The sequence below is a fragment of the Diceros bicornis genome, chromosome 8 (genome assembly GCF_020826845.1).
Source record: "Diceros bicornis minor isolate mBicDic1 chromosome 8, mDicBic1.mat.cur, whole genome shotgun sequence".
Classification (NCBI taxonomy): domain Eukaryota; kingdom Metazoa; phylum Chordata; class Mammalia; order Perissodactyla; family Rhinocerotidae; genus Diceros; species Diceros bicornis.
The window spans coordinates 67,007,510-67,028,253 of NC_080747.1; the positions used below are offsets into that span (position 1 = coordinate 67,007,510).

Here is a 20,744-nt window from a genome sequence, read left to right on the forward strand (position 1 = left end):
AAGTTTATTCAGCTTATTTTTACTGTAAGCAAGAATACACCAACGCATTACCTCAGAATTAGCATATTTCATTTTCCCACACGTAAGTGACGTGACCAGTGCTTTTAATTCAGTCATCCCACCTGTAACACAAGACATTATCTCTAAGCTGATAAGACACATTGATTCAAGATTTCCTTTATATAGGAGAATACAAGACTCAACAAGGCATTTTTCTCAGGAGCTACAATCCAGACCAGTGTTGCTGCTTGCTTGTTAAATCCAATCTGATTACAGTGGATTAAAATAAACTCAACTAACTACCTGTCTTCACCTCCTGCCAGGCACCCAGAATGATATCGATTGCTTTTCCTTTAAAGTTATACCATTGGGAGCAAGAAAGTAATTCTCATTAATATATTTATCACAGTAAGGATTGAAATTGCATATCGTATATTACTTAATTACGTAATTACTTAATTTAAACTTGACAACTATCCCCATTTTATAGATTAGAAAACTGAGTCTCAGAAAGGTTAAGTTACCATAAAGGCACAGAGTAAATGGCATTGGCTATATTTGAGTCCAAGTTTGTCTGACTTCTTTCCACTCTACCACAATGCCTTACTAATGAAAATACATGAGCTTATCTTAAGCTTATACTTTAAAAAATTCCTGTCAAGGAACTCAAAGTCTGGGATAACAAAAGTCATTCTACCACTCCTACCACTCTCATCTCCTACCCACTGTACATACACCTTCCCTCCACCACACTCACTCACTCCCATTCCCTAAACCCACTTGCCTTCTTTCAAGCCTTTACAAAGCCGTTCCTCTGCTTAGACTGTGCTATCTTTCCTCCTCACTTAGAGAATTCCAACCCATCCTCTAAATCAGACAGTGACTTTGAAAGCTTTGCTCCCTCTCCCCAGGAGAATTAGCTGCCTCCACTCCAGCTTCTGCAATTTGGTGATCTTTCCATCACAGCATACAACATATCCCTTGACACGGGCATTTGTCTGCATGTGCCTCCGTAACCATGACTAGAACACTAACTCCTCAAAGTCAGGGTCTGGGGCCTACATCTTTGCATACCCGTTAATCTAAGGCACTCAGCACACAGGGGGAGTTCAACAAACGCTTGTTGAGTTAATGAATGAATTTTATTTTTAATCAAGGTCTATATTTTACATGTTCTAGACTGTGGATGAATCATATGCAGGTAAGCACTGTGAAGTAAACTGGCTCTTAAATGATTTTAAGGATGACCACCAAGAACGGCTTCACTCACCCAAAGCCAGTTTTTCTAGAGACCCCCCCGGGTCTCAACACTGGCTCAGCCCAGGCGGGAGATGGCCCCGCCTCCCTCCCTGCCAATCAATCTCTCCTTGCGCCTGCGCAGGCACCGCCCTCCCCCGGAGCCCCGCCCCAGTCACCGCTCCGAGGTTGTCGCGGGCGGTTAGGTCCGGCGGGAGCGCTCACTGGCCCGCCCGCTATGACGATCACCTACAGCTGCATTGCTAATGGCCGAGCGGTCCTAGCGGAGCTGGCCCTGACGGGAGGCTCCTATCAGGTACCCCTGGGTCTGCACCTCCGCCTTCCCGCGTTCCGCTTTCCGAGGGTGGCGCCCACTGTACCCGCCCCTCAGGGCTGAGGGGCGGCCCGGGGCGGGCTGTGGGGGCTTGAGGCCCCGCCCCGCTAGAGGCCACGCCCCCGCGCGTGGCGGGGCCCGCGAGACCGTAAATCCCAGGCGAAAGCCCTGCGCGCTCCCGGACTGCGGAGCCGCACGGGCGCCGTCCAGGGGTTAGGGTTGGCGCTGCACGCTACCCGTTTGGCGGTGATTTGCAGCCACGTTTAGTTCCGGAGACCGTTAAAGATTTTCTTTCTCCCGCGGAGAAATGGCCTGCAGTTCAACACACATTTACTGAACGTGTGTTGGTTTCAAACTCCTGGGGTAAAGGTGTGGGGGATGCAGCAAGGAAGAGAAGACGGCGCCTGGAGTTGTCACTTGATGAACTCGTTGTCCGTTTATGCCCAGGGGCTATATACAGTTGTCCTACAGGGTAAAAAGTATTTCAGTGGAGGTAGGTCGAGATTGCTCCTCTAGCACTCAAGATAGGTGGCTGCTTGCCGACCACAGAGGGGGTGATGTTAGTGTGCTTGGCTTAGAAGCCTTCTGAGAGTTAGCCCTAGCCTAGCACAGGAAAGGGGAATGGGGATTCCATGCAGAGGGAACAGCGCAGTGTGTTTGGGAAACCTCAAGAATCTCAGTGTGGCTAGAGCACAGAGTCGCAGTGTATAGCGGCTAAAGATGAGGTCAGAAAAGTGGGCAGAGGATAGTTAATGAAGTATCCTATATTTAGTTTGTTTTATTATCCTAGAGAAATTGAGGAGCAATTAAAGATTATAAATAGAGGAATAGCAAAATCTGATTCATCTTCTGGGGAATTTGGTCTGGTTATAATATGGAAGATGGATTGGAGTGGAGGGAACCAGTTAGGATGGTATTGTTATAGTTTATGTAGGAGATCTAAGGGTTTAGGCTAAGGCAATGACAGTGCAGATGGAAAAGAAGGGGCAGATCCTAAAGAGACTTTGTAAAACTAATCCTCAGGAGTTAGTGACTGGTTGAATATATGGGATAAGGGACAGGGTCATGCCTAGGATGATTCTCAATTTTTTGTGTGTGTGTGGGAGGAGGAAGATTGGCCTTGAGCTAACATCTGTTGCCAGTCTTGCTCTTTTTTTTGCTGAGGAAGATTGGCTCTGAGCTAACATCTATGCCCATCTTCCTGTATTTTGTATGTGGGATGCTGCCACAGCATGGCTTGATGAGTGGTGTGTTGGTCCATGCCCAGGATTCGAACCTGTGAACCCCGAGCCACCGAAGCGGAGCACGCAAACTTAACCACTACGCCACTAGGTGGGCCCCTCAATTTTTTTTTCTGTTTTTTAAATTTTTTTCCTCCAACTTTGTTGAGATATAATTGACATATATCATTGTGTAAGTTTCAGGTGTACAATGTGATGATTTGTCAAATTTTTGTCTTCAGTGTCCTTAAACAAGATAGGATCTACAGACAAAGGAGGATTGTAGGGGAGAGACTCAGAGGGAATGCAGGAGAAAGAGTACAGTTTGGGACAGGTTGAATTTTGTTGCCTCTTGGAAATGGCCAATCTATTTGTGTATTTATTCCTCCACCTTATTCCCAAAAGATTTAAGTCATAAAAATGTCAAATAGGTAGCACTCAGAGGTTCAGGGCTAACAGTTAAAGAGAATAGAAATGGGTAAGATTGCCCAAGAAAAGTATAGAGAGTGAAAAGAGAGAAGGACGAAAAGGCAGAACACTGTTTAGGAACAGAATAGAGAGATGGGTCACCAAATGAGAGCACTGGTATCCCGAAAGCCAAGAGAAGAAAGTTATAAGAATGTCTCCTGCCCCAAAGAAGTTGAACAAGATCTAAAAGATGTTCACTGACTCAACAATTAGAGGATGATAGGTGATGAAAGAAGTGGTAGAGGCAGGAGCCAGACATCTTTAGGCCAAGTGAATGGGAGATGAGGAAATATGGAGAGTGAATTTAGACTGTTCTTTCAAGAATTTAGGGGGGCCGGCCCAGTGGCGCTAGCGGTTAAGTGTGCGCGCTGAGCTGCGGCAGCCCGGGGTTCGTCGGTTTGGATCCCGGGTGCACACCAACGCACCGCTTGTCAGGCCATGCTGTAGCGGCATCCCATATAAAGTGGAGGAAGATGGGCATGGATGTTAGCCCAGGGCCAGTCTTCCTCAGCTGAAAAAGGAGAGGATTGGCAGATGTTAGCTCAGGGCTGATCTCCTCACAAAAAAAAAAAAGAATTTAGGAAAAGAATGAGATAGGGTGAAAGCTAGAAGAAGCATGGTCCCGGAAGGGACCTGATTTTTTAATACAAGGAAAACCTGCACATGTATGTAGGTTAATGGAGGAGGAGAAGTGGTTGAAGGTATAAGCGAGGAGGGGGCTATTGGTGGAACAAGACCTGAAGGAGCACAAAGGAAGGGAATCCAATGTGGCAGTAGAGATGTGAGCCTTGGATTAGAGAAATGCCCTCTTTCTCCTGGGGAAGAGAGGGGTGTGGATATAGACATAGAACCTAGTCTCCTCGGGGGCGCTCCTCTTTGCCAATCCCTTAAATGCTGTGTCCTCAGCATTCTAACTTCAGTCGTCTTGTAACTTGACACATTCATTCACACCCATGGACACCTTTACTTTGATACTGCCAAATCCACTTCCAAAATAATCTCTCTCCACAGTTAGATGGCCTAGTAGAAGTTCAAACATGTCATGTCCAGAACTAAATTAATTCTTTCCTAACAGATTCCTCCTCATATATTTCTAATCTTGCTGAGTAGCTCTACTGAGCCATTCAAGCTGGAAACTCAGAGTCACCTTCAAGTTTTCCCTTTTCTTCACCTTCACATTTGTTCTTTGACACCAACTTCGATCAGTTCTGTCTCTCTGAGTGTGTCTTGAATCCTTGTTTCTGAACCATGTATTCTTCTAGGCCCTCATTACTTCTCACCAGGGTTATTGAAAATGGCTCCTAACTGATCTCCCCAGACCTTAGCCTTGTCCCTCTCAAAACCAGCCTCCACACTGCTGTTCAAGTGATTGTTCCTAACAGTAAATACGATCGTGCCACTCCCCTGCTTAAAATTATTTGGTGGCACCTGGTTACATTCAAAATTAAACCCATACTCTTTAGCCTGGCATTCAAGGCCCTCCCTGGTAGGGCTTTTCCATGATTATCTCCTTCTCTCCTCCACATATCCCTGTGTTCCAGCTATCCTGAACTTCATGTGTTCTCCAGTCTCAGTAGGATCTCGCTTTGCAACTCCTGTTCCCTCTCCCTGAACCTACTTTTCTCCACTTTTAAGCAGTATAACCTCTTCTTTGCTTTGAGACTTTTCTCATTTTCTCCTTGAAGCCTTCTCTATACCCAGGCTAATTTACATGTCTTTACCAAACTCGTTACCAGGCTGAAATGGAATCATTTATTTCTCTGCTCTGCCTTCAGACTCCTTCAGGACTAGGACTCTCTCCATCTCTGTCTTTCCAGTGTACAATGCCTAGTACATAGTAGGTTCTCAATAAACATTTAATTAATTAAGAAAGGAGAGAGACATAAAGTTGAAGGAGTTCGTAAGCCCAATGGCCTCTCTTTATGAAGCATGCAGGAAGGTAAGAAAGTGGAACAGGGTGGGGCAGTATGCAATTGGAGGAAAGGATTAAAGGTTTGGAATGACTGCTGTCAGAAAGCTGACCAGGGAGAAGAAAAAGGATGACAAGGAGCTTTAAGGGACAGTTCTGTCTTTCCTCAGTGCTAAATATTCATGTCACAAATATTTTATATTCATTAGAAAAATATTAGTATCTACCAAAGCTTAATGATGAGATCAAATCAACTGCTATTATAGGGTCCTGGAGCTGGACAGCATCCTAGAGATCATCTTGCCCAATCCCTTCATTCTTCACACAAGGAAACAGATCCAGACAAGTTGCTTTCTTAAATTGTGCAGCACGTTAATGCAGAAACAGAACGAGAGCCCAGTTTATCACTCATTTTACTGCCTTCTATTGCCATTTGCTTTGTTTCCAATTTTGCTATGATTTCATTGTTTGTATACTCTAAAAGAGACACTGGGGAAAGCTAGAGGAATGTTCCAGTGACAAGAATAGAGTAACTGAAAGTTTATGTATTCCCTTAATTTTTAATGTTTCTTAGGAATCCTTTCCCAGAGAACACTGCCTAGATTTTTCAGGCAGTATCAAAAATTTCAAGCATTACTCTCTACCATTAATAATAAGCTGTACCCTCCGGAAAAGTTTTTATTTCAAGCGTCATTATGTGGAAAGGGAAAAGTTAATTAGGAGCATGGCTATTCAAGTCTTCTTAGGTAACTTTCAGGTTCCTGCCTTCAGACTCCTTCAGGACAGGGAGTGTCTTCATCCCTGACTTCCAGTGTACAGTGCCTAGTAAATTAATGGGATTCCATAGGATTAACCTTATTTAAGGTATTCTGGATAATTTCAATACCTTGCAAGTTTTCCCCCAGAGAATGAGCCTTATAAGAAATAGGTATAAGCAATCTTAGCAATTATTTGTTTTATAGAAAGAGATCAGTGAATAATAGTGAATAAAAATTTTTATCTTAATAAAAAAAAAGATAGAAGACTTCTTAGAGTATTCAGAGAATAGCTGAATACTTTTAATCCATTAACATTTTATGTATAGTTTCAGTGACTAGTGGTCACTGAAAAGATAATTTTATTAGATAGTGTTTCCCAGCCTTGAAGCCATATATAAGATGTGACTGTAAAAATAAGACTGATTAGTGCAACCTATCTTTGCACACTTATATGTATATACACAAAGTATGTGTATATTTATATGTAATTTTAACATTTTCCTTCAGATTCATATGAATATTTCATAACTTTCCTCTTACTATGCATTATGAATAACCATTCATTAGTTCTCCTAGTAAACAGTTGTTCCTTAATAAACTAATCAGAACATTGGTAAATTTAGGAGAGGAATAATGAAAGACACCACAATCTTCTACAAAGTAAATGCTAACAATTTATTTTTAGGAAGCAGCGTCAACAGTGCTTAGATTAGTGCTTCTTAGAGCTGAACCAAAGACCATAATTCAAATGGGAAGGTAAGGCATATTCTAACAAAAGTCTACTTATTAATGATTACCAGCTTATAATTCCAATGATAATGACATGGGGGAAAAAAATTAGTAGCACATATTCTTGATTGAACCCTCAGAAAGGAGAACTTCTATATGTAAAAGTATAAAATCATGAATGGGAATGATAAACACCAAATTCAAGATAGTAGTTAGCTCTACAAAGGGAAAGGAGAAGAAATTGAAGAAGGGTATACAGGGGACATTAATTGTATCTGTAACATTTTAACTGGATGGTAGGTCTACAAGTGTTCTTAAAATGTTATTATCCATCCATTTTTGGTAAACTCAAAATATTTCGTTAATAAAAAAGAAAACTTCCACTTGAAAATATCTTTAATAAGACTGCTCCAAGTTTTACTTGGGGCCTTACATGGTATGGCCTAAAACAGTCTTGAAAACGTTTTGCCAGTAAAGGAACAGGTGGGTAATAACAGAACTTCTATTATTTTTAAAATCGTCATTGTTTTTTTGAATAGATTTGTTTTAACCTTTATATTGTAAAATAAAACAAAATACAAAAACCACATCAAGCAAATATATAGCTTTGTGAAGTTTTACAAGGGAAGCCCCCCCACCAACTGCAACTCCCTCTAAACCAAAAACATAGAGCACTACCAGCCACCCAAAAACTCCCCACCCATGTGTCCTGTCCTGTTTACAGCTTCTCTCTCTTCCCCAAATCAACCACCATTCCAGCTTCTATAGCAGTCACTTATCCTGTTTTTCCATTGTCTCTGCACCTAAATGTGCATCCTTAGACGTAAGAGCCCAATCCTGCCCATTTTTTAATTTGGTGTCTTTTAAATCTCCTTAATCTACATATTCCCCCTCCATCCCTTTCCTTTCCTTACACTTTATTGTTGAAGAACCTAGAGTTTCCCACAAATCTAGTTTTGCTGATCGCGTACTCAAAATGTAGTTCACCATGTTGCAAGCAGCTGGATCCAGAGGCGTGATCTCTTTGGCAAAATGATAGATGTTTTTTCATCAGATGGTATATAATATCTGCTTGTATCTCCTTTTGCCATGTTAGCAGCCATTGATACTCATTGCCTACACCCTAGCGCCATTAATTTATTGAAGGTTGCAAAATGGTGAGATTCTAGTGTTGTTTTGACTTTTAGCCGGAATGATTTCAAAAAAAAGACGCTTTCCTCATCTACTATTTGCTTACTTATATTGTGCACTCTAATTTGAATCTTTTGAGCTCCAGGGATTCAATCTTTTGAATATTCAATCTCTTGAATCCCTGAACTCCAGACTCGTTCATCCAGCTGCCTATTCCACATCTCTGGTGGATGTCTCATAGGCATCTCAAACTTATGTCCAAAACCAAGCCTCCTCCTGCAGTCTTCCACATATCACCTTTCCAGATCCTCAGGCCTAAAACCTTTGTCATCCTTGACTTTTGTCTCTTTTACATCCAAATCCAACCCATCAGCAAATCCTGTTGCCTTTACCTTCCAAATATATCCAGAATCTCACCACCTCCACCACTGCCGTAGGAACCACACCACCATCATTTCTTGCCGGAGTAACTCTATATAAAATTACGTTCATTTTTTTTTTCATTTTGTTTTTGATTTTTAGGGATTGCTCTCTGAAAGTTTGATTTAATAACATTTTATAATTATGCAAAACACTTATATGATTCCAAAGTCAAATCTACAGAAAAAGTTGCCTTCAAGAAGTCTAATTTTCATTCCTTTACTCTCCACATTACTCTCTCTCCCCCTATATAGGTAACCGTTTTGAATAAGTTTTTAGTTTATAATGTTCTTTTCCATTTCTTCTTTTTCTATAAGAGATGCATACGTATATTTGAATTTCCCTTATGTTAGCATATGAGAATAATAGACAAATGGTAGTACATCATACGCACTTTTCTCCAGATTGCTTTTGTCAGTTAACAGTGTATCCTGGACATCAGGTCTTCAAGGTTTTTAACATTTAAAGATGGTTTCTGAATGTTACTAATAACATACTAAAGATAAATTTTAAAAATCTCTCCTTTCACATCCAGTATCAATTTATATACTTTTAGAGAGATGATAGAATTAGCAACTCTTTTTTTCAGCAAAGACTCCTCCCAATTTAGAAATAAAAATATTTTCCAACTGGATATTATGTGTATCAATCAATATCATCATTAAAAATATTTGTAGCATATTGTATTCATGATATGATATGAAGGATTTATGTTGAAAGGGCACATACTTTAAATTTTCTGTCTCCCAGATTATCTTTTCTACCTGTTTCTGAGTTTCCTCATTCTCATGTATATCCAGTTTAGCATTTGACCAGGTCTGTTGCCTGTTAACCATTTGGATATAGGGTGTTCGAAATGACTAGCTTAAAGCCTAGGCACCAAGCAACGTTTTTATTGCCATATTACTAAATTTTTTGGATTGTTGGGCGGTAAAGATGGAGGCACTTTCCAAAACTCTTCTAGCCTCCTTGTGTGTGACTCTGAGAAGGCACAAAAGGTCTAGAAATTGGAGTGGTCAGGATAAGGTACACTTTAGAATACTATAGGGGAGTTTAATTCCCTCCCCCGACTCATCTTGTTCTCCAGAATATTTGGTTTTGGCAGTTTACAACTTTTAAATCTAATCTATCGTAATAGAAAGCCAAGAAGTGCCAAAATTAAATATGTCTACCTAAAAATATAGGGATAGTAAAAATCAGTGAACATAGCATTTTCTATTCGGTCAGAATCTTTATTCTGTCTTGGAATGTGAGTGACTTCTATCAAAGCCATTTCAAATATATGTATATTAGGTTATTAGAGTTTCCTCTTTATTATAGTTTATTTTTATTGATGCAATTTCAAATATATATTCAAATTTTATAGAGTTTCTATTTAACATAATTTAATTTTTCAAATATGTGAAAGATTTTCTAATCTGATTATAAAAAGTTAACTATATAGCTTTTATACTATTAATGAGAGCTTGAAAATGAAATTAAATTCTCTGCATGGGTACTTAATTTCTTCAGTATTATCATGTAAATGAATGTATTCTTTTAAAGCTTTGTCTACCATACTCTCTTTATTGATGGAATCACTTACCTATGTGCTTCAGACAATGCCCTGGATACTGTAACACCATCTGCATTTCTCAAAAATGTAAGTAACTTCTTATATTACTTTAAGGACTTTTTCAGTTTCTGAAATTTTGAGGTCTCTGTTTTACAGTTTATTAGTAATAATGTCACTAACCAAAAGCAGATCACTCATCTGTCTACAAAGCAGAGCCGTTCATGAAACCTTCAGAGGTTCTTTACCCTCATCGTTATCTGTCTCCTGCTTCCACACTTCCCCCGACTCTAAAGCAAGATCTGCAAAGACGATCCACTCAGATCTATCAGAATTTTTCTTTATGTTTATTTGCTTCTTTAAAAATAAGAAAGAAATTAAATTTTACTAATATTTAATATGCTTTTTCAATAGCATATGTATTTAATTTACAAATAGTTACATACAAGACTTCTGGTAGAAAATATGAATCATCATTATAAATGAAAAGAAATATTTTTTCTAAATCAAGACACATACTATCTTTAGGGAAAGTTTTACCAGAAAATTGCCAGTGAATATAAAATATGGCAGAGTACTATGTGTTTGTACTTATGTAAATACATGAGATTTTATACATTTCTTAAAGGGTAATGAACCTTCTTAACAGATATCACCTGTTGCTGACTATCACCCAGTTTGATCTCCAGCCAGAGTAAGGAGACTTGATGAAAGGCAGTCTCAGAGACAGACTAGGGCTAAACTATTATGCTGGTAACTTTATGGTCCAGATACTATGTTTGTTTCTTATTTTAAAAAGTAAATAATACTAATCTTCAATTTTATTCACAAATATGTAATTCAGGATAAATATTCTAATAAAAAATATTAACGGAAAAATCAATCAGCCCTACTATAGTTACTAATAGTTATTCTCCAGGCACATTCATGAATCATGCATATATTTTGTTTAGTGTACCAACTTGCTTTAACACAGCTCAAACTGTAACCATATTTGGAAACAAGGATTATAAGGCCTAATATTGTAATTCACTCTACAGTTATGCCTAGACAATTGTTAGAATCTAGATGGTAAACACTGTTAGCCATTTAACTGACTATACTCTAAATTTTTTTCTCTCTGCCATTGTGACAAAACAGCCCAACTTTACCACCTTTCCAAAACCAGATGACACAAAATTGCTAACGACGTAATTTTTACCACTATTTCTGGGGAATACAACATTAAGTACAAACAATTGTTAGAATTCCTTCTTGAGACTTCAAAATGTCCTATAACAACCCTATAAGGTTTGAAAGATAGTATCATGACATTTAGTTGGGATTGTTTTATCATCATTGGATGGATTTTGAGGGTAGGGGCAGGAGGGGAAAATGAAAAGCATGATTATTTAGAAAATATCATTAACTCCCATCTTTCCTTGTCTGGCAGACATAAATGTCTGCTCTTTCCCTCAAGTCCTCAGATATATCAAGGCAGCACCTGCAATCTCACGATATGAGGTTGTGCTCTGGACTGCAGCAGTGGACAAGACTGGGCAAGAACGGTTTTCATAAATACTGCATCTTTAAATAGAAAGGACAGCCTGCCACCAAAAGTCTAGAAATGTTCTAGTTTCTTTTATTTCAGATTTCTGCCAGACTTTGCTTCTAATAAACATGTGCTCTGTAATTCTCCAGTTGAAATTATCTGTATAGTTTGAATATTTCCATTAATTTCCCCAGGTCAGTGATACTTTCCTGAGAAATCCTTTGATGTCACAAGAACATTTTTCTCCTTCAAATGCAGTTGCTGCAGATTTTCAACAAGTATTAGGAAAGTATATGGTATGTAACCTCCAACTGTATTTCTAAACATTGTCATTATTACAGCTGACAAGTCAGTGGGGAATTATGAGTTAAGAGCTGTAAAGATAAATGAGAACTGAGAACTTCTATCTCTGTATAATGATAAGGAATGATGTCCATGATATATTGATAAGTGAATAAAGCAAGATAGAGAAAGTATGTAGGGTATACTGTTATTTATTTACCATTCTTATATGCAAGCATTTAAGAAAGGGGGAATAAATACAAATATATGTATCTGTTTGCTTATAGTTAAAAAAAAAAGGGAGGGGGAGCAAGGGAAGGATAAACCAAAAACATTTCAGTGGTTGCCTAGGTAGGGATGGGGGGACAGGAATAGAAACTAGACCTCTCTGAATGAAACTTGTCTTGCAAATTTGATTTTGGAACCATGTAAATATTTTACATAATTATAAAATACTATTAAATTAAATATTTAAAAAGTAGTCCCTCCTAAGTGAAATAAGACAATCACAACAGGACAAATACTGTGTGATTCCACTTATATGAGGTACCTAGAGTAGTCAGATTTATAGAGAAAAAAAGTAGAATGGTGGTTTCCAGAGCTTGGGGGGAAAGGGAGGAGGAGGAGTTAGTGTTTAATAGGTACAGAGTTTCAGTTCAGGAAGATGAAAAAAGTTCTGGAGATGGATGGGGGTGATAGTTGCACAACAGTATGAATATACTTAATGCTACTGAACTATACAGTTAAAAATCATTAAAACTGTAAATTTTATGTATATTTTACCATAATAAAAAAATTTTAATTTTAAAAAATAATCCCTAAAACTTACAAGCAAATAAAAGAAACTATGTCTTGAGTTGATGGCTTAAAAGACAGAAAATTTATTTCAAGTGACTTTAAAACACAGTAATTTGTATATTCCTAGTGAGGTTACATCTTAATGAAAAAGAACTAAAAATCAATTTTAAAGTATTTATTTTCAAGTGTCACATTATTATTAATAACATTGGTGTTGCTATTCTGAAATTGGTTTATATAGATACAGATATATTACTTTGAATAATCGAGTTAATGTTATTAGGAATCAAGATTTTCAACAAGAAGAGTTATAAATGTAAAGTCAAAGAATTAAGTAAAACCTTATAATCCTAAATTTTAATTGAAAATTAAATAATGAAAAATATTTAATTGAAAATATATCTCATGATATATTTTCTCTTAAAAAAAAATAAGTGTTTCCTAGCCTTGCCACTGAAAAACCCTAGAAACAATGACTAGCCCAGTAGCAGTGTGTCCCCTCGGTGTATAGATTATAGTTTCTAAATACCATTTTACACTAAAAGGAACCAGGCCTGACTCCAGACATGGAGCAGGAAACATAAGTCAGAAACTTTTTGTCATATCAGAAACAAGGAAGCTTTCAAAGTCTACTGTGCCCATGTCAAAAGACTTTAGGAGCCACATTGGAAAGGTTGCCACGGGCAAGTGATGGAATAATTTGAACATCAAAAAGAATAATAACTGCAGTGGATTGTAACACATCAAATATGTTAAAATCCGTGAATTCCTAGATACTACCAAAGCGGGAAAAAAAGCCTCATCAGTCAACTTTGGAAGATACTAAGGATCCACCTCATCACTCTGAAAACCAATAAATAAAAGAAAAGGGTCAAGCATTTATTCTGACTTTCCTATATGAGCTATACCTCAAAGGAACCAATAGTTGATGGGAAAAAGGGGATTTTTGGTCTTTATACAAGTATTCCAGCTAATAAATGAAGAAGAGGTGATAAAATATCACTATTTTTCAATCCCTAATGAAATAATGGGTCTAGGCAGTCATCACCAATGATAAAAAATTAGGTGAAAAGCTGATGAGGAATTTCATAATGGATAAAACAGGCTCAAAAGACCTAAACCCGTTGATTATTCCGAAGGTCACAATAAGGGAAACAGTCAATCAGCAGTTATGTGTTTCCTGATGTCACACAATGAGTAGTATACAGCACATATCTGAAGTACGCTTGCCCAAAACATCAAACCTGCATGTGACTGAGCCTTTAGATCTAACTAAATAAATCACTGACCACTTTAAATGATACCACAGCAATGCAATCAGCAAAATCCAGAATATGAAAAACTCTACAAGACAAATGACCCAATTTCTTCAACAAATAAATTGCAAAGGGGAGAAAAGTTAAGGAGAACTCACCAATTTAAAAAGACTTAACACATATCAACTAAATGCAACATGTGGACTTTGGATCCTGGATCAACAAAACAAATGTAAAAAAAAATCTATAATTTGTTTTTGATAAATTTATACACAAACTGGATGTTTGATGATATTAAGGAGTTTTTTAGATGTGATAATCATGTGTGGTTTTTTTTTTAAAAAAAATGAGGTCATGGGGCCCGGCCGGTGGCATAGCATGCTCCGCTGCAGTGGCCTGGGGTTTGGATCCCGGGCGTGCACTGACACACCACTTGTCAAGCCACACTGTGGTGGTGTCCCATATAAAGTGGAGGAAGATGGGCACGCATGTTAGCCCGGGGCCAGTCTTCCTCAGCAAAAAGAGGAGGATTGGCAACAGATGTTAGCTCAGGGCTCATCTTCCTCACAAAAGAAAAAAAAAAATGAAGTCATATCTTGTAGAGATACAAACTGAAGCTTTACAGATTAAAAATAATAGAATATCTGGGATTTGCTTTAAAATAATACATTTTGGGAAGGGGTAGACAGTTGGTATAGATGTAACAAGATTGGCCATGTGTTGATAATTGCTGAAACTAGGTGATGAGTACCTAAGGGTTGATTATACTATTCACTCTGCTTTTGTACATGTTTGAACTTTTCCATTATAACATATTTTAAGTATACCTATATTTGTTTTCTATTTATGTGTAACAAATTACCACAAATCAGTGGCCTAAAACAGCACATCTTTATTTTCTCTCAGATCCTGTGGGTGAGAAATCGAGGCGCAGCTTTAAGTGGGCTCTCTCCTCAGGGTCTCACAAGGCTGCAGGCAGTGTGGCAGCCAGGCTGTGTTCTAGTCTGGAGGCTCTGGGGGAGAATCTGCTTACGGGATCATTCAGGCTGCTGCAGAATTCACTTCCTTATAGCCGTGCCAGGGATGCAGCTTTTTGGGGCTGTTAGCTGGAGGCTACCCAAAGGTCCTAGAGACTGATAGCAGTTCTTTGCCACGTGGGAGTCCTCAACATGGCTGCTTGTTTGTTCAAGGCCAGCAGAGGAGTATCTCTCACAATGCTAAATATTAAATAATGTGACATAATCACAGGAGTGACATCCCATCACCTTTGCTTCTATTAGTTAGAAGCAAGTCACACTTAAGGGAAGGGGATTTTACAAGGATGTGACTCATTGGGGGTCACCATAGGGTGTGTCTATCACAATGCCTGACAAAATAACTAAGGATAGATGCTTTTATATTAAATTCATGCATTTTTTATGGAGAATTCTGCATATTCAACACAGCCAAAATATATTATTAACATAGCTCCCTGAAAACTAGTTACCGTGCGAAAATATGCACATTTTAAGCAGTTAACACATCTAACATCAAAGAAATTTCTGTTTAACATTTATAAACTAACCTGGTAAGCTTTAAATCTGTAGAAAATTTTATAAAAGTTGTTGAATTTCTTACACTATAATTAACAAAATGAAAAAAAGTAGTTTTGAGAGATTTCAAAAAATATATATAAATGTACCAAATGCCATTGAATGGACTCTGGATACATTATCTTAACAAAACTTACATGATTTTCTTAGATTAAAAAGATTAAGCATTTTAAAAAAGGAGAGAAAAAAAGAAGAGGAACAAAAAGAAAAATCAAATATTAACCATTCATCTTAACTTGATTACATCTGCAAAGACCTTATTTCCAGATAAGGTCACATTCACAGGTATCAGGAGTTAGGACTGGAACGTATCTTTTGTGGGGGACACAACTCAGCTAGCAGCCTCTTCTTTTCTACATTTACCTAGTGAGCTCCTCACAGAATGTCAGTTGTGTAAGTTGCATAGTCCAGTAAACACCAAGACCAGAATTCTGCTTAAGGTGGATTTGATCACTTGCCAAAGAACAGGGGTTTTTAATATCATTTTTTATTTAAAAAGTAATGCTCATTAATAAAGGGAGATAATACAAAAGTATATAAAATGAAATATGAATATCTCCTACCATCTCAACCCAACCCCCCTGAGGGGAGCACTCTTTAATGTGTAACCATCCAGAATTATTTATATATAGACGTGCACACACATTTATATATATATGCATATATATGTTTGTAATATATATATAACATAAGTTTATACATACTTTTTAAATTCACAAAACTGGAATCATTAATACAATGGGTAAAGGCTTAATCTCTGGAGCTTCTTGAGTCTGAATCCTTCTTTTGCCTCTAGCTGTGTAACATTGGACAAGTTATTGACTTCTCTCAGTCTCAGTTTTCTTATTTAGAAAATAAAAGATGATGAGTACTACTTTACCCGGTGGTTGGGAATTAAATGAATTAATACATGTGAAGTGCTTAAAACAGTGCCTGGCATGTACTAAGATTTCAATAAGTTATTATTTCATATTGTTTTTCTGCAGCTGCAGCTTCCTTTTTTAATATAACACGATATCTTAGAGATTATTTTTTGTTAATATGGATAGAGTAGAAGATAAAAATAGGAACAAAGAACAAGAGCAAGGAATAGAAAATAGTAACAAATATGGTAGATATTAATCCAGCTATATCAATAATCACTTTAAAAGTTAATGGTCTAAATACACCAATTAAAAGACAGAGATTGTCAGATGGGATTTAAAAATAAACTGTCAAGAGAAGGAGAAGATAAGCCAGAGACTGGGAGAAAATATTTGCAAAAGACAAATCTGATAAAGGACTGTTGTCCAAAATATACAAACAACTCTTAAAACTGAACAATAAGAAAATAAACAACCCAATAAAAAAATGAGCCAAAGACCTGAATAGAGACCTCACCAAAGAAAACATACAGATGGCAAATAAACATATGACAAGATGCTCAACATCACATGTCATTAAGGAAGTGCAAATAAAAGCAACAATGAGAAACCCCTACATACTGTTAGAATGGCCAAAATTCAAAACACTGACAACACCAAATGCTGACGAGCATGTGGAGCAGCACGAATTCTTATTCACTGCTGTACCACTGCAAAATGGTACAGCCACTTTGGAAGACAAGTTTGGCCGTTTCTTACAAAACTAAACATGCTCTTACCATAAGATCCAGCAATCACACTCCTTGGTGTTTACCCAAAGGAGTTGAAAACTTGTCCACACGAAAACCTACATATAGACGTTATAGCAGCTTTATTCATAATTGCCAAAACGTCGCAACCAAGATGTCTTTCCATAGGTGAATGGATAAATAAGCTGTGATACATCCAAACACTGGACCATTATTCAGCACTAAAAAGAGATGATTTATCAAGCCATGAAAAGACATAGGGGATCCTTAAATGCATACTACTAAGGGAAAGAAGCCAATCTGAAAAGGCTACATACTATACGATTCCAACTATATGACATTCAGGAAAAGGCAAAGCTACAGAGACAGTAAAAAGGCCAGTTGTCACCAGAGCTTAGGGAGAAGGAAGGCATGAATAGGTGGAGCACAGAGGATTTTAAGGGCAGTGAAACTGTTCTGTATGGTACTGTAATGGTCAATACATGTCATTATACATCTGCCCAAACCCATTGAATGTACAATACCAACACTGAACCCTAATGTAAACTATGGACTTTGGGTGATAAAGATGCATCACTGTAGGGTCATCCATTGTAACAAATGTACCACTCTAGTGTGGGATGTTGATAGTGAGGGAGGCTTTGTGTGGTGGGGGAGAAGGTGTATGTAGGAACTTTGTACTTTGCACTTAATTTTACTGTGAACCTAAAACTGCTCTTTAAAAATGTCTACTTAAATAAATAAACAAACAATTTAAATTTAAAAAAAACACTTCCACTGCTGATTGAATACATTAACATATCCCTCTGCCGCCACCTCCCCTCTCACTTTTTTTTTGCAAGATTAAGGTGGGACAATTTGAGGCTTAGTGGATTTCTTATGCTGAAATACAAGGGAAATGTGCCTTTGACACTTTTGTTCCAATCTGTACAACGTATTTTAATAGATTTCATTTCTAGAAAATAAAATTTGTATTATATTTCACTTCTATATAGGTAAAATACAATAAAAATCAAGATAACAGCTCTATATCCACACTGAGGAGTCAAGTAACTGATGTAAAAAATGTTATGACCCAAAATATTGACAAAATTTTGGAAAGCGAAGAAAGATTGAATATCTTCCCTGATAGAACAGATGATCTTCAAACAACTGTAAGTGATGTATGCCTGTCTTGATATCCAAACAGTGCTCTACACCATAGGATTACTGCCCTTGAGACAAATTGCCAAAAGCGAAAATATAAGCAGGGATACTGTGAGATAATCCCATGTCACCAAACTATGGCTTTATCAAAAAATTAGTGGAATGCAACAAAAATATTAAAAGAATAATTATAAAACAATCCTAATTTAAAAACCCATTAAAAAGTAGGAGAGGCCAGCCCGGTGGCATAGTGGTTAAGTTTGTGCACCCCGCTTTGGCAGCCGGGGATTCGCAGGTTCAGATCTCGGGCACGGACCTACGCACCACTTATCAAGCCATGCTGCGGCGGCATCCCATATAAAGTGGAGGAAGATGGGCACGGATGTTAGCCCAGGGCCAGTCTTCCTTGACAAAAAGAGGAGGATTGGCAACAGATGTTAGTTCAGGGCTAATCTTCCTCACCAAAAAGAAAAAAAAACATTAAAAAGTAGGAGGTGGTTATTTGCATAACAGAAAGATTTCTTACATTAAGAAACACACAAGTTAGTCAACAAATACATTGCAAGGGAAAAAAACGAGAGGGAGAACTTACCAAAAAATGGACTTAGCAGATATGTCAATTGCATTGTGTGGTCCTTATTTGGATTTTGATTCAAACAAACTATAAAAATGAAAATTTACAACTTCGTGAGACAATTAGATATTTGAAGTCTGGCTGGATATTAGATGACATTAAGGAATATTATTAATTTTTAGGTGTGATAATGGTATTGTGGTTATGTTTTGAAAAGAGTCATTAGAGATACATACTAAAATATTTATGAATGAAATTATATAATGTCTGACATTTGCTTTAGAATAGTTCAGGATTGAGGAAGTAGAATGGAGTATACATGAAACAAAATTGGCCACAAACTGATAATTGTTAAAAGTGGATCTTGAATATATAGGGCTTCATTTTACCATTCTATCAACTTTTGTATATGTTCAAAATTCTCTATTAGAAAATGTTTTAGGGGCCGGCCCCATGGCTTAGCAGTTAAGTGCATGTGCTCCGCTACTGGCGGCCCAGGCGCACACCAACCCACTGCTTGTCCGGCCATGCTGAGGCGGCGCCCCACATACAGCAACTAGAAGGATGTGCAACTATGACATACAACTATCTACTGGGGCTTTGGGGAGAAAAAGGAGGAGGATTGGCAATAGATGTTAGCTCAGGGCCTGTCTTCCTCAGCAAAAAGAGGAGGATTGGCATGGATGTTAGCTTAGAGCTGATCTTCCTCACAAAAATAAAAATAAAAATAAAAAATAATAAAAAAAAAAGAAAATAGTTTTAAAAGAATAAAGGTTGAATAGTTCCCTTAGAGCATTTTAAATTTTGTTTTTACAGATCTTTTCTAGAAACACAGCCACCATGTAAAGCAAAGTATACACATATTTTTTACTCACAAAATTCTATTGATTCTACCTCCTAACTTGTTTTTTATTTTTAGCCTCACTTTTTCACTTTTGAAATGATTTATTAAGGTATTATTTACATAAAATAATATTCACCCACTTTAAGTGTAGAGTTGGATGAATTGTGGTAGTTGTGTACAATTGTGTAACCACAATCAAGTTATAGAATAGCTCTTTCATCCTAAAATCTTCCTTATGACCTTTGCAGTTGACTCTTCCCCCACCCCTGACCCCAGCCAACCACTGCTCTGCTTTCTGTCACTATGGTGTTACCTTTTCTAGAATTTCTTATAAATGGAATTATGCAATACATAGTCTTTTGTGTTTGACTTCTTTCACTTAGTATAATGTTTTTGATATTAATTCATGTTGTTGTTTGTGTTAATATTTTATTCCTTTTCATTGCTGAATAGTATTTCTCAGAATTTTAAGTCTACCTGCCCATCACTGTCTCACTGCAAGCTCTTTTATCTCTTGTCTAACTGTGGTAATCCACGGATTTAATTTTTCTCCCTATTTTTAGTTCTACTCTTCTCCAGTCATCCTCCACACAGACACTAGAATATTCTTTTAAAATGCAAGTATGAGCATTATCTATAGACTTCTTAAAACCCTCCAGTGGTGCACCTTTGTCCACACAGGGTAGAGTCCAACCTCCCTAACATAATGAGCTTTTTTCTGACTATATTTCCTGTCATATCACCCAGAGGTCACAGTCTTGCAGTTTATAAATCTCAAAAAATACCAAACTATTGCTAGTTCTCCAAAATACATGTTGCATTATTTCACATCTTCACACGTACTGTTCCCTCTCTTTTCTCTTACCCTGGAAAACTTCTACTCAAAACTTCTTCATCAAAACCCAACTCAAGAATCATCTCCTCATTGCCCAAGGTGAGTTTATCACTCTCTCATCTCTGCCATCCCTGCTCCTTTTGAAATTTTTTTAAAATTATTTATTTATTTATTTATTTATTTATTCATTTATTTATTTTGGTGAGGAAGATTGGCCCTGAGCTAACATCTGTGCCCATCTTCCTCTATTTTGTATATGGGATGCTGCCACAGCATGGCTTGACAAGCGGTGCGTAGGTCCACGCCCGGGATCCGAAACTGCAAACCCCAGCCTGTGAACCCCGGCCGCCGAAGCAGAGTGCATGCACTTAACCAATGCGCCACCAGGCTGGCCACCCCGCTCCTTTTATTTTTTGAATCATTCAACAAATATCTCTTGAGGATGTACTGTCTGCCAGGCTCTATATGAGGCACTAAGAGGCTCTATATGAGGCATTAAGAATATAATGATGAATAT

At 37.6% G+C, this 20,744-nt stretch overlaps 1 protein-coding gene across 2 annotated transcripts in view; it reads left to right on the plus strand.

The window, feature by feature from the left end:
- The first annotated feature begins 1,420 nt into the window (after window positions 1-1,420).
- LOC131409736 (uncharacterized) overlaps window positions 1,421-20,744 on the plus strand; it is a 35,737-nt gene continuing 16,413 nt past the window's right edge. The window contains exons 1-5 of one of the 2 annotated variants that reach the window (XM_058547363.1): window positions 1,421-1,552; window positions 6,611-6,681; window positions 9,751-9,847; window positions 11,483-11,584; window positions 17,824-17,982. In XM_058547363.1, the coding sequence (XP_058403346.1) occupies window positions 1,475-1,552; window positions 6,611-6,681; window positions 9,751-9,847; window positions 11,483-11,584; window positions 17,824-17,982 (507 nt within the window). In that variant the 5' untranslated portion in view covers window positions 1,421-1,474. Of the gene's footprint in view, window positions 1,553-1,773; window positions 2,064-6,610; window positions 6,682-9,750; window positions 9,848-11,482; window positions 11,585-17,823; window positions 17,983-20,744 lie in introns of those variants that run through there. The other variant, XM_058547364.1, reaches the window with a different exon arrangement.